At 38.3% G+C, this 14,692-nt stretch overlaps 1 protein-coding gene across 6 annotated transcripts in view; it reads right to left on the bottom strand.

The window, feature by feature from the left end:
• The window catches only part of myof (myoferlin), a 40,685-nt gene extending 27,179 nt beyond the window's left edge, over positions 1–13,506 (bottom strand). For 2 of the 6 annotated variants that reach the window (XM_059324336.1, XM_059324337.1), the window contains exons 1-17: positions 13,250–13,505; positions 12,297–12,352; positions 11,843–11,934; positions 5,197–5,305; positions 5,001–5,091; positions 4,659–4,825; positions 4,354–4,482; positions 4,179–4,241; positions 4,045–4,095; positions 3,912–3,942; positions 2,910–3,025; positions 2,654–2,780; positions 2,434–2,537; positions 2,255–2,323; positions 2,119–2,162; positions 389–471; positions 169–207 (exon numbers count right to left, since the gene is read on the bottom strand). In XM_059324336.1, the coding sequence (XP_059180319.1) occupies positions 169–207; positions 389–471; positions 2,119–2,162; positions 2,255–2,323; positions 2,434–2,537; positions 2,654–2,780; positions 2,910–3,025; positions 3,912–3,942; positions 4,045–4,095; positions 4,179–4,241; positions 4,354–4,482; positions 4,659–4,825; positions 5,001–5,091; positions 5,197–5,305; positions 11,843–11,934; positions 12,297–12,352; positions 13,250–13,337 (1,459 nt within the window). In that variant the 5' untranslated portion in view covers positions 13,338–13,505. Of the gene's footprint in view, positions 1–168; positions 208–388; positions 472–2,118; positions 2,163–2,254; positions 2,324–2,433; positions 2,538–2,653; positions 2,781–2,909; positions 3,026–3,911; positions 3,943–4,044; positions 4,096–4,178; positions 4,242–4,353; positions 4,483–4,658; positions 4,826–5,000; positions 5,092–5,196; positions 5,306–11,842; positions 11,935–12,296; positions 12,353–13,249 lie in introns of all 6 variants that reach the window. The other 4 variants (XM_059324334.1, XM_059324335.1, XM_059324339.1 and 1 more) reach the window with 4 other exon arrangements.
• Positions 13,507–14,692: the final 1,186 nt, after the last annotated feature.

Below are 14,692 nucleotides of genomic sequence, written 5' to 3'. Positions count from 1 at the left end.
CATTATTAGGGTGTTATTACAGCCTAATAATGGCAAAACAGAGCACAGCACAGATTTAACAGCAATGTGCACACACAGACTTTATTTTTTAGCAATTGAGCGTGCACAACATGCTAAATGCGTCACATCTCAACATGCAACACGGAGCAAAAAAGAGCACGGTTGAACCTTCAAATGATGGCATTTCCCCATTTCCTGCATGTTCCTCTATTCCAGGAAAAAAAGGACAATTCAAATACTATTTAGAAGTTGATACAAACACAAAGCACATAAGTATTGTAACTGTAAAATGTTTTATTTTGACAGGGGTTTTCACAAAATGTCTATCAGACACTTTATTTCCAACAAAAAAAAAAATATATATTTTTTATAAATGCTGAAATCATACCTTCAATCTCTCCGCCAGAGGAGCCTATCTTGGCCAGGTTCAGGTATGTGGTGCCAATAGCATCATTTCCTGTCAAACGATCCCTGCAATCACACACGAAACCTTTAACTTCACACTGCATCCGCACATAGGACTGCACTTATCGTTCACTGTTAAATATCATGCAAATTGATATGCTTTGCTTTTTGGAGGGAAGTATGTGAAATAGAAAAACAATGCCTCTTTCACTTTTGTTATTCATGTCTACATGTTTTTAACCACATATTCATTGGCTCTGGTATCTGAGGGTGTTTTCAACACCTTATGAGGCACACTCCGCTTCTCTAACCTTTTCCTCTTGCACTTATTTCCCTTCAGCCTTCCTGGCCCCGAGTTATCAGGACCGTTCGCTCAGAAACACACAATAATGAAAATGAGCTGTGACGGTGCCAACAGGATCCCGCAGCATGTTAGTGAGGGAGGAAGGGAGGGGCCTGCACAGCCTGAGTCATAGGGCAGCTGCATTATTCTCATGTGGTTGGTGATGGGGGATGGAAACACTCACACACACAGCTGACCACAAGCTTGAAATATTGTCATATGCTATATGAACCCCAAATAACTCTAAGAACATATATAAATATGAATTTATCAATACTACTTGCAATGAAAATCAAGTATGTTACTTGATTTTAAATAGCAGATGGCACCATCTACTCTTCTCTTTACTTGTTGTGCATCCTGTGTCAAGGTGCACAAAATTGGCAGCTGCAGGTTTTGATTTTAGCCTTGAGGACTAGCCAACTGAGCCACAGCAGCATTGGCTCATTACGTACTGATCGGAAGGTCGCTGGTTCGATCCCTGACCATGGCAGTCAACAAGTTGAAGTAACCTTGGGAAAGAAACTGAACGCCAAATTGCACCCGATGCTGCTTTCATCGGTGTGTGAATTAATTCCTGATGGTGGCAGGTGGCAACATGTAGAGTAGCCTGAGTGTTAAAGCACTTTGAGTGGTTGCAAAGAGTAGAAAAGCGATGTACAAGTGCAGTCCGTTTACCATCCATAATGGAGGGATAGCAGCATTTTGGTTTCCTTATTAGTAGAGAGCTGCTTCTGAAACATGCTGCAACGAGTCTGGTGGAATTACAAGCACTGGCAAGCCACGTCACAGCCGAATGCACCATAACCATTTGGGTGAAATCCAAGTGGGTAAGTCAGCAAATTAAATGGGTGAGATGGTAGCTGACAAGACAAGCAGTGTGTTTTGTGAACATCAACAAAGAAATCCTATTGCTCATAATTTGTCCTCAGTTTCATTTTGTCAAAAATGTATCGCAAATTGTAGCAAAATGTTGTTTCCATCACATTATTTCTATAGAAATCATGTGCAATAATTCAATTTGTTACACAATTGTGACATATACATATCTCTATTTACCTCAAATTTATTCTACATTTCATTTTTCTATTTTAATACCATTTGTACACAACTACAATTAACACATCTTCCCATCTTTTATTTAAAGAACTTTTAAAGAACTTAATTCTTAATATCATAATATAATAATATTATTTCTATTCTTATAGAGCAGCAACTGTAACAAAGCACCCGGGGATCAATAAAGTATTATATCTGACTCTAATTTGGGCTTTCTCGAATAATTTATTACTATACATCCCTAACATGCATACCTTAACTGCCTCAAGTTAAAATCACTTTAATCGTAATTGTATTCTTGTTTGACTTACCAATCAAAGACGGTCAGTTTGACACGCTCACACATCGAGGGGAACTACAGAAAACACAAGAAGCGGTTTAAAAAGACTGAAATTCATTAATAATGAATATAAATTTCTTATTTTTGTGCCGGGTTCATCCTCTCACCTTCGCTTGTAGGTTCAGCACCTGGTTCCACTCAGGGTTTGCATTCTTCTCAATGATCTGAGTGCACAGCTGGAGGGACAGAAAAACACATCAGCTTTTCTTTCTGTGACACAACACTTTCTATCCAGTTTGTAGACATTTGACACTAGCAGCTAAAAAGAGACAAATAATAAAGGAACCTTTTTGCCAGCGAAGCGAGCCTCTAAGAAAGGATCCACCAGGTTCTTCTTGTTTTCATCCCCTCCAAAAATACTTTTCATGGTCTGGATGAATGCATCATCCACTGAAACGGGGAACATAATTTTTTTTTTTTTTTCAGTTTGGCGGCCATTAAATAGAATGTATGTAAGATTTGGCAAGCATTTTTTGTTTTTACAAATACACTTCAGCTTGTCTTACTCTGGGGAACGTCCTCAGCTCTGAACACCTTTAATGACAGGGTGGCCCTTCGCAGAGCCACACCAGCCGGCAGCAGCAGATTACTCTCTATGTCATCCTGATCGTCATTTGAATCCCTCTTTTCCACCTGCAGGAGAAAGAACAGAAAAGAGTTCATGAAAGAGAGCGCTGGGCACGGCCACCATATTTACATGCGGAAAGAGGAAGCGGCCAGCTCCAGTGAAATCATCTGAGAGCTGCAGGGTGTCGGTCGTACCGGCGGCTCGTCTCCTGCACCCACGACAAAGAGGCTGACTTTGAGGTAGCCTTTAGCGCCGGAGTTGGAGTCGTCTGGTTCATTCAACAGGAGCCACTTCCTCATGACACAGTGAGCTGTAGGACACAAACAGAAATACAAAACATGAGGGACACACATCAAAGCTACTGCACCTCCAAAGGACATTTTTAGCTGTTTATTTATCGATTTGGGCTGTGGAAATGCATGAGAATTATTTTTATTATTTATCGATCTATTTGAATTTTATTTTGAATTTTATTTTTACCTTAAGGACAGAAATGTTCCGATGGAAACCCATTAAAACGATAGTTTTTGATTCACCGGCCATTACAGCTTTAAAAAAATAAATAAAATAATCTAATCCTGGCTTTAAATTATAGGTTTTCACTTGTTTTCCCACCAGAATGATAAGCATTTTTTCTTGTTTGTCTTATTGGTCAAATAACTGCCATTTTTACTGGTTTCTGAAGTCAATGGTAATCATTAACATATCCCAGACTGAAGAAAAAACATTGGTTATAGTTGCTTCAACAAAGTACGAAAATAGACTTTTTTTTCTTCCTAATTGTATATTTTTTTATTTGGATTATTTTTATATATTATAATATATTCTTTATATAAATAATTATTCATTTTCTTCTCAAAGTTTTCCCTTAGTTTAACCTTAAAAATAATTTAAAAAATAATTTGAACCACATTTATTACATTACAGAAAAACCTATATCTATATATCTATATATCTATATATATATCTATATATATCTATATATATATATATCTATATATATATATATCTATATATATATATATCTATATATATATATCTATATCTATATCTATATATATATATATATATATATATATATATACACACACACACACACTATAACCCTCTCACATTGTGACCTCCACCAGCCAATCAACAGCATCCTCTGAGCAAATGTAAATGAGACACAAACCTGTGGTCTGTGACCATCTTACCTGGTTCATCATAAACATAACCAACGTCCAGCTGTGTGGGAGAACAAAAACAGATCAGCCACATTCATATTGAATTATTAACCACTTGCTTTAATCTAAAACATTTGTGTTACAACAAATTTAAAGCAGGTACCTTGAATTCTCCCATGAGACTATCAGCCCTCAGTGAATAGGAATTATACACCTGCATAGAAAATAATGAGTTTATTTGTATATTTGTACATACTGACAAAGCACAACTTAAAAAATTGACATGCGTTTACGAACCCGGAAGCTGATGTGCTTATCGAACAGATCAGATGGCAGCATGTGGACATTGTAGAAAAACATCTGCGAAAATATATATTAAAAAAACAAAACTTAAACACAACTTTAACCCCGCTTGATTTTAAGGATTCCAATGGAATCAAAGGAACACATTTGTATTTCAAAGTAAAAGCACCTCATCAAAGAAGGGGTTGTTTCCCCTCTTGATCCTCGTCCTGTGGGTTTCATCGCACACATTAACCTTCACTACTGGTTTGACATTGTTGCCAGACAACTGACGGGCCTCGATGATCCGGACACGAATCTGAAAGACACAAATGTATGAATGCACCAGTGCGGATTAATCTATGTGAGAGCATCCCTTTCTGACCAATCTGATCTTAATGTGGAGAATAGTTCTTAAAAGAAAAATCGTTTTTCTGCTGTTATTAATGCCAAAAAAAAGTAAGAATCGTGTTGAAAATAGCGTATCAAACTGACCTGGAAGTCCTGGGGTTTATTGACTAGTCGGTGGCGGCTCTGTGCCCTGGCCACCCGCCGGCGCAGGTTAACAGGCTGCCCAGGGGATGAGGGGACCCCTGGGGAGCCACTCTGACCACCATCTGGTTGAGTCTCATCGCCTTCATCACCACCACCTCCACCTCCACCTAATTAGCAGAAAAACAAGATCAAATATCTGGCACGCCTCTGATCACAAATTCAAGCCTTTGCAGAACTCTCTTAAACCTGCATTCGTCTACGAACCAATGGGTGACGTCACATAGCTACCTCTATTTATACAGCCTAGACTGCAGTGCATCACTAATAATTACATAAACGTACCAGCATCCACTGTGGAATCTCCTTGAGGGTCATTGAGGTTTGGTGCAGCATTGGGTGGAGGATCATAGCCAATCACAAGGTTGATTGTAGCCTGGAAAGAAATGATTGGCTGGTCTATTATTTCAGTTATTTAAAAAAAAAAAAAGAAAGGTTGCCTTCCCGTTGTTGTTGTTTTTTTTAATCTTAAGAAACTTACTCCAGTACTCTGCCCACTGTCATTGGCCAAAGGAACATTTTTGGATGGTAGTGATCTCATTTGACCTGAGGCAAGGTCTTTCAGATAGATTTTCGCTGACCCAAGGAATCTGCCAGGGAAAAACACAGCAGGGAAATATTAAATGAATAAATATATTTGTATATACTGTCAGATACACGTGGAACATGTGACTTGTGACCCATTCTGCACTGATTTCCTGATTGAAAAAGGGCAAAAATCAGGCAGCCGTTGTTGTCAGCCAACATGTCAGTAATCAGGTAACAGTCCACACAAAAATGAATGCTGTATGTGCGCTCAGTGATGTCACATTCACAAAAGGGGCATAAAGCAGGTCACCACCCAGAGCTAACAAACCCTGCCTGCTCAGACAAACAAACGCACCCCATGAGGCGGCACACAGTCAACACCACAGAGACGCTACCAGTGATTCATAGCATGTTTATATCATCTGTGACTAAAGAACTGAAATGATCTTCCATTTGAAGGTCATTCCAGTACTAGATGATTTTAGAGCCATAAAACTCATTTTCCAGTGGTTAAATAATATGGTAAACCTGAAAAGTTGGCTGAAAATAACAGGAACTTCCTGATAAATCAAAAACTTTATTCCTGCAGTCTGTGTCAAACACTGAGTCATGAGCTTCTGCAAACATTTTCCTTATGGAATATTAATGATAAAATCCCCCGAGAAATGAAGCAATCATTAACATACTATTGATTAAGTAGAAAAATAAATAATAATCATAATAAATAATAATAAGTAGAGCTGTGTTGCTTTGGCTTGAAATGTAACAACCACATTCCTCTGTTTACTCTTTAGATATTTAAAAGACAGATTTAAATGACACTTAATGTGCAAAAGTGGCTTAATAATACTGGACTTGTTATACAAGTACAGCAACCTTTCCCTGTAGCGACAGTTGATCGCTCTAGGGCATTTTGTTATTGCTGCAGGTTGTTTGTTGTGTCTGGTTTGGTGTGCAGCCAAAAATGACACAGCTCATCATGTGGCTAGTTTGTGCTCAGACACTTAGTTGTAAATATGAAAGCAATGACACAGTCTGGTGGACTAGAACCATTAGAAGCCCTAATACCTTTTATATACGATATTTTTAAGTTATATTTTATGCACTATTTTTTTTAAATTAACAATTAATTAGCATTGTTTGAGGGAGCATGAGACTTAAGATGTTTTTTAACCAACAACTACTTCTCTAATTGTTGTAACTGAAATTGTGCATGATAAATAAAAAAAACTTGTTAAAATGTTTCTCTTGTCCACCCCATTTATATCAGTGACAGACTACATAACAAAAAAACTGTAATTTCCAAAATGCAATGATGTAAAAGATTATAATGTTTCTGAAGGAAAGGATTTATTACAGGACAGTTGTATTGGAGCTGGACGTACCTAATAAACTGGCAACTCCTTGGCTGGATAAAATAATATTCACTGTATTGTGTCCAAAGTAACACAATGTACGCAACGAATGCAGTAAATCATGTAAACTGTATTATTCTTTGGGTGAGTTGAGTAATATTTTGGCTGCATTCCTGTTGGGAGGAATTCCCAGAAACAGAAAGTCTCCATTACTCACTATGGACGCTCAGTCCAATGACACCACTGACTCAGAATCAGTTACATCCAATAGTGGTCAGAACTTAAAGCTTCCATCTTTTGAGAGATGTGTTTCTTCCTCGTTGCTGACAATTTACTTAAAAAATGTCACAAGACAAAAGAAAATTGCTACAAAAGACCACAGCTTTGCTCTGAGAAGCCAACTGAAATTACATTTATAATCTGAACTGGACTTCTATTGGGAAAGCACTTCTTAAACATAGCAACACAGCAGTAACACAGCAGATGTGCTGCAGTCCACTGAAGTATAGCAGTGTTAGATAAGTAATGGGATATACAAGTACTCATCAGTTGTGTATCAGGTTACTAACAGTTTAAGTCACTACACAAATAGTTTGACAGAGTTTTGTTGGGAGGAGAACAAAGTATGGAGAGTTATTGTGTTGGCAGATTAATCAGGAAGGAGGCCGACATGGGAGTTCTCTTGGGAGTCGGTGACTCTATAAACCTGGTATGTAGCCTTGAATCTCACTGGGTGACCAACAAAGCGGTTGTGTAGTTTTCTCAGCTGTATGGCTTCTCAGCAATAATGTTAACAGGGTTTGGACTTCAGGTAGGATGTGACCCATCAACTCTCCTGTTAGTTTTTCCTCTGCTGACAGCCTCGGGCTCCAAACTAATCAAAGCTTAGAAGACCTTATTTAGACATGAGACTGTCATGCAGTGAATATTTTCCAGTTTGCAGCTTTTCAGCTGGACTGCAATCTGATACAAGCATTCAAATATAAAGAGATGAAGTCTAACAGTATGATAAAGACTACACACAAACACTAGCCTAACATCCTCCAAAGTTATGGGACAACTACAACCACCCAGTTCTGTATGTAGAATATAAGATATGGAAGACTAGCTTTAACTGACATTTCCCCCATTGTTTTCTATGTAAACAGAGAGGAATGCCCATAACAGTTGTGTGACTATTGCCAAGCCCTGGTGAGTCACAGTGGAACATCCCACCAGAGATTAAACAATCACAATCACCCACAGACAGGTTGAAAATATGTGTATGGAGTTATTATTGGATGTAGATACAGTTTTTCCCCTTTGTCAGGATGTTAAAGCACTTCTTGCAAGCGGACCGGAGGTCATAGATGAGCAGCTCCACAGAAGCAAAAGTATCAGTTCAAAACCTCTTTCCCTTCCCGCAATTATTTTTCCACAGGTATGTTAGGATGGATGAGTGATGATTCAGCTCATCTCAGATCAGGGACTGGGGCATGAAAATCAGCAGTCACAGTTCCCTGATTATTGCTGATCTAACATACTCATCTGCAGAGTTTTCAGTTCTGCAAGGCTATAAAATCCAGAAATATTTTCCATAAACAAGGAAGGTGAAATAATTACACGGAGCCCTAGTCCGTCTGTTTCTGCGTTTTATAAGACAGGAAGTGAAACAATAGTGTGAGATTCTGATGTGAAAACATTTCTCCAGCCATATCCTAGGAGGAAATTTACCCTGGTTTTTACAGTACCTATTCCATGTGTATCAGTGCAGAACAAGTTAATATTTAATGGTAATGATGATATTTAACTGGCCATTTCCTTGTCATGTTTATTATCAAACCATGCAATGACTGAAAAAAGTCTGCAGCCCTGTTATATAACTTGCAGTGTATTTCTTTGGTTAACTACTCTTAATATTAATGTAAATATGAGTATGATAAAAAGAGATTAAAAACCTCTGTATGAGTAACATGCAAACGAGGTGCAAAGCACGAGATCACAGTTCATTTTTAACCATGAACTAGTAAATAAATGTCTGTCTAGGTACTTCAGATGCATTAATCTTTAGACATTCTTGTGGTGTGACTGAAGACATCAGTCTGCTGGCTGGAACTTCTCTTTGCTACAGACTGAAATATCTCAACAACTATTGGATTGATTGTTGTGAAATCTATCAACAATAATGGTCCCCAGAGGATGGATCCTAATAACTTTTGTGATGCTCAGACATATTCTCTGGCTCTGCCAGAGGTAAAAGTCAAAAATGCAAAATATTTCAACTACTAATGGATGGGCACAAAATCTTGTAGAGACATTTGTGGTTCCCAGAGGACTAATCCTAATGGGTCTATTGATCCCCTTACTTTTTACATCTAGCATCACCATGGTTTTGAGATTTGTCAGTCAGACTAAATTATCTCATTAACTATTGGATAGATTTCTGTTACATTTGCTGTAAATATTCAAGGTCCTCAGAGAATGAACCCTGATGAATAGTGTGATCTTTTGACATATTCTCCAGCACCACCACAGTTAAAACTTCTCTTTTCAGTAAACTTTTCGACTGATGGACCAAAATGTTTTTCCAGACATTCATGGTTTCCAGAGGATGCATCCTAATGACTTTAGTGATCTCATAGTGCCACTAGTATTTTGAGATTTGTGGGTCAGAATGAAAAATCTCAACTATTGGATGAATTACTGTTAAATGCAGTATATATGACTTTGGTGACCCCCTGACATTTCATGTTGACTAAAATCACAGCATTGGCATTTTGGTTTTATGTTTAAATATCTCAAGTATTGGATGATTGCTCAAAAAAACTGGTAGTTATTCATGGACCCCAGAGAATTAACAGAATATGAACCGTCTGCATGATTTCTTACTTTTTTAAATAATCTCTAAAAAGATTCACTATTAAAGCAAATGGCATCCAATATACTAATTCTAACTTGACTTGACATTCTGAGTCAAAATAATGAGGTTGTATCTTAATTTTCTGATACTTAGTAACAGAAAGTATAGATGCGAGGAATTTAAACATTTTGTCAGTGATTAAACTCATGAAACTCACTACAAACTCACTACTTATGATCAGGTCTGTGCTGCCATTTGCACAGAGGAAACTTTGTCCACAGTCTTCTGATTCCTTTCTAAAATCAAATTAGTTAAAAAGACAGTGATTTCTTGGGTTCCCCCTTCCGTTGCCTTGACAACAGGGATTACCCATAACAGCAGCTGGTAAAACTATCTGAGAAAGAGAGAAGTCCTTTTCTGCTCCCACTGTGTAGATCTCCAGGGAGTGTGTCAGACGGGCCGGCCCAGTGGAAAACTTTACTCAGTTTAACAGGCACATTCGAAACGCTCCTCCCTCAGTTAGGACTGCCCCAAACACAAGAGCAACTTTAACTAGATTATGTTTTTGAGCAGGAAAAAAATATATAAATATATATACACCTCATATGATCTGTACGACATAAATCATAAAGACTGATACACTTTCATGTGCTTTGTTTTTCTAACTATAGACAAGACTTTGATCACAGTAATTAGTGATACTGAGGAAACATTCTTGGTGGTTGGTCTAGATTGGTCCCATATGTGATTCAGGCTTTATATGGAGCTGTTTTGGAGCATTTTGACAAGTTTTGTGTTACAGCACTTCCTCACACAGTATAAAAGCAGTTCATTCATACTGTATGCTGCATTTACACCACTATGATATTTTAGCAAGTCACTGCCACATGAAGTATTTCCCTTTAACATTTTTCCTGTCTGCTGTTACAGAGTACCACACAAATCCCAGAGAGACAAAGGACAAACAGTAATTCATCATTCATTGTTGCCCAATCAGGAGCAGTCATCCCACACAGCCCAGCAAGTCCCAGCATGGCAAGCAGGGTGTGAGGGGGCAGAGACAGCCTACATAACTCAAACACACAGTTACTATGATAACATCTTACTAAATGTTCTTGTGCGTTACTGTGTCACTAATAATAATGATGTGTATCCTAACCAGAGGGTGGGGGAACTCTGACACGTACAAATAGTTATTTTGCAGCCAGGGTGCTTCAGATCAAAACTGTCTTAAAGGGATAGTTTGGATTTATTGAAGTGGGGTTCTATTAGATGCTTATCCTTACAGTAGATGGTGGTTGGCATGTTTGGAGAAGCAGAGAGTGTAACTGAGCACTGTTGTGGAAGGAGGAAGCAGCTAAATGTATTTTAGCCAACTTAAAAGAGGCCGATCTAAAAATAACATTAAAAAAAAAAAATCAGTACACCATATTTATAATAATTTCACTGCTTTACCTTGACATCAGACAGCCCTGTTTAAGTTTAGACTCCATTGACAAAAACAGGGTGGTGGTGGTGGTGGTGGGGGGCAGTGTAGCGCTGCTTTGACTGTTTACTTTGTGTGTTATTGTGTCTTTAGTGTCACAATTATGTCTTTGGGGGCATTTTCATCTTTTATTTGCCAGAGGGAGTGGAAGGGGGAGACACAGGGGATGACATACAGGAAAGGGATTCGAACCCAGGTCCTCTGCACAAGGATGCAGCCTTAGTGGCATGTGCTCCAGCAGTGAGTCACTGGGGTGCCCCAACTTTGGGGTTTTAAAAGGGATAGTTCTGATTCACCAAAGTCTCAAAAGCACAAACTAACTGATTGAGGCAGCGGTAGACCAGCAACTCCTGTGTTCTGCCAGATAAAATTACCGTTTTTCTCAAAGGAGTCTGGTGGCTTTGACAAAAGCATAAATGGGCTTCAATTCTCCCTGCGTCAGCTCAAACAGGCCTGTCCGACGGCAGGGTCAAGCAGTGAAACTACTGTAAATATTGCATACGCTTAACCTGACTTTTTGGGTGGGTGGCTAAAACACATTTTTCTGCTGCCTCCATCCACAGCAGTACATTTCTTAGCTAATGAGCCGGTTACTCCTGCCTGCTTCTTCAAACTGGGGCCATGCCAACCACCATCCACTTCAGGTAACATACTGACTATGGATAAGTACCTCATACAGCCCCACTTCGAAAAATCTGAACTCTTCCTTTAATGAGGGTGCATGTGTTGTATCTGAATAACTGTAATAAAAAACAGGACATCCATACAACTGAAAATAACTGCTGCTAGCTTCTTGTTCAGACAGGAACAAGTTTGCGAGGTGAGGCAGACATCTTCTCTTTCATCACTGTAATCTATCTGTTGCACAAAAGCCAAAGCTAACAGGGAGCTCAGAGTCAGAGGATTGTGTTGCACTTACTTATCTCTCCCAATAGTTTCATAGTCTTTCACAACCACATCTATGTAGGAGCTAGAGTCCAGCCCGATGCCCTTCAGATCAAACTCAAGCACCTGAAAGACAAGATTAGACAGACCATCAGATAGGGAACTCCAACTGCTGTTATTCTGTCTGAAGAAGCAAAACTTTATCAGAGAGCAGGACTTTTCATCGATGCAAAACTCACATTGAACTCCTTGACTCATCTACATCAGTCACATAATCTGTTGACATGGTCCACATACTGTGATAGTCATATGATGATTGTCACAGTATATGTTTACCATGTGATATGTAGCGCTGCATTTACACTCCTTATACTTTTAATATAATAATTATTTCTGCTTTTCTTAGAAGCAGATCAAACGTGACTGATTAATCAAAGTAAAAGATGAAGGCAGGGATATGTGCATGTTTGTGTGTAATGGAGATTTACCTCATTCCAGACAGGATTAACCTCACTGTCGATCGATTTTGTTTTCTTCTTCTCATCTGAAAGTGAAATTAATTATTGTGAATATATGTTGAACAAAGAAAACACTGTATGGTACATGCTTTCTAAAGACTGGGACACATTTAGGTCAACAAGTCCAAGAAAACACGTAACATTTGTTCTGCCCACTTGTTTTTCTGGCAAGTTTAACTCTTGCTGTTTTGCATGCTTTGAGAAAAAAGTGATAGTTGGTGTCAGTGAGCTGCTGTTTCTACCTTAACAAGGAAGAAGGGGGAAAAGAGAGAAGCTGCCACACCTGTAGCTAATGATGATGACACAAAAACAGCTGAGAGCAACAAGGGCTGATTGCCAGCATTATTTCCTCAACATGTAGGGCGGCAATGCCATTCTATATCTGCTTTTAATTCACTACCTGAAGGCTAATTTCCTCACAATTTCTAACTTGTTTCTCAACTACAGGTTTCTTTATTCTGTCTGAGCGTGCACTTTATCCCACTGTACAGGTACAAGCATGGTCCTACCCAGCTGTCTTTGCATCTGGAAATGCTGTGACATGTTGGGAAAATCTTTAATTATGCAATACAACTTGGGCAGCTTAGGTTTTTAAGCATTTAAAAAGGACTACAAATGCACTAAAAGCCTATTTTTTAAATGGACTATTGGGTTTTCAGTTTCATGTACAAGTGCAAAAAAAAACCCCAATAAAATACTGTAGTTTTTTTTTTTTTTTTTGCATGGGCTACCTATACAAAAACGATTACATCCAAATGGTGATGAAATACTCGTTACAAGTATTATTAATAGGACAACAATAAACTTACCATTTATTTCCAAAAACACAATTTACATCATTCATTAAAACCAAAAGTGAGGCTAGAAGTTATGTTTTTTCTTGTACATACATTACACATTTAAACTTTTAAAAGTAGGCTTACCTTTAAAAATCACAGAGGTGATTGGATCAGGGCTTCCAAGTTTCTTTTTAGGCAGATCTTTAGCCGATTCCACTACAACCCGCAACATGGCAGCAGACAGGTTGAAAAAAGACTAAATCACTGAAGTTGAGGAATGGAAGAGTAAAAAAAAAGTCTACACAGGACTGTCGTGCTTCGGCATCCTCACTGCCCCATCACTGAAGCAGACAGGGCTGGGCAGAGGAAGTATGTCTCCAAGTCCCGTTTGAGGGGAAATAAGGGCGGATCACGGGGGTGTAATTAGAGAGGGAGCTTAGCGGGCTGCTGCTGCCACCGTGCGAGTGCTGCTGGGTGGAGATGGCACAACTATAGCTGGTGCCAACAGGACAAGACTTCCGTGATTCTTCATTCAATTCGGATAAAAAGGTTATTTTGTTTAATGGGTGTAAATGTACTAAGGTATTTCCTATACATATATTAAAGCTGTCAAAAAAGTAAAAAAAGAAAAAGCCCTAACACTTTGGTTGTGTTCTGCATCTTTGAGCACCGAATTAACGTTTACTGTGGCTCCATCTAGTGGCAGCATCGGACAACTACATGTAATATGATCGTCAACTCTCCAAGCCTTAAACAGTACCTTAGTAAGTAAGGAAGTAAGGAAGTAAGGAAGGAAGAAGTAAGAGGCCTAAGTAAGTAAGTAAGTAAGTAAGGAAGGAAGGAAGGAAGGAAGAAGTAAGGAAGGAAGGAAGGAAGAAGTAAGTACGTCAGTAAGTAAGTAAGTAAGGAAGGAAGGAAGGAAGGAAGGAAGGAAGGAAGAAGTAAGTACGTAAGTACGTAAGTAAGTAAGTAAGTAAGTAAGTAAGTAAGTAAGTAAGAAGTAAGTCAGTAAGTAAGTAAGTAAGGAAGGAAGGAAGGAAGAAGTAAGTACGTAAGTAAGTAAGTAAGTAAGTAAGTAAGTAAGAGGCCTAAGTAAGTAAGTAAGGAAGGAAGGAAGGAAGGAAGAAGTAAGACAAAACATTAAAGGCATCGAGGGAAAATGCAAAAGCAATACATTATAAAATTACGTCTAAATACAATTAAAAATCATTAAAGAGCCAGAAGAAAATAATTATAAGTTAAAATAGAATAAAACCGGTAAAATTAATTATTAGTGTTCCTGAAGCCAGCAGCTGTTGCATGTTTTTATACAGCCAGGTTAGAACCTATTTACAGCTAACTAAATTGGCACAGAAATCTTATTCATTTTATACATTTTTGATAATTATTGTGCTTGCTGTTCTGTTTTATTTATTTATTTATTTATTTATTGTGAATTTGTGTAGATTTGTTTTGCTTTCAAACTTACTACGTAAGGTTTACATACATGACTGATTTAAAAGGTGAAAAAGCTAATGATGATACAAAACAGGGATGTTTGAACACTGTTACACCGTGTACACCTTTTTTATCAAATTAATTCTGTGG

This window comes from Centropristis striata, chromosome 21 (assembly GCF_030273125.1).
Source record: "Centropristis striata isolate RG_2023a ecotype Rhode Island chromosome 21, C.striata_1.0, whole genome shotgun sequence".
Taxonomy (NCBI): Eukaryota; Metazoa; Chordata; class Actinopteri; order Perciformes; family Serranidae; genus Centropristis; species Centropristis striata.
The sequence above is the reverse complement of the archived record's forward strand: the minus strand, read 5'-3'. Positions and strand labels throughout refer to the sequence as shown.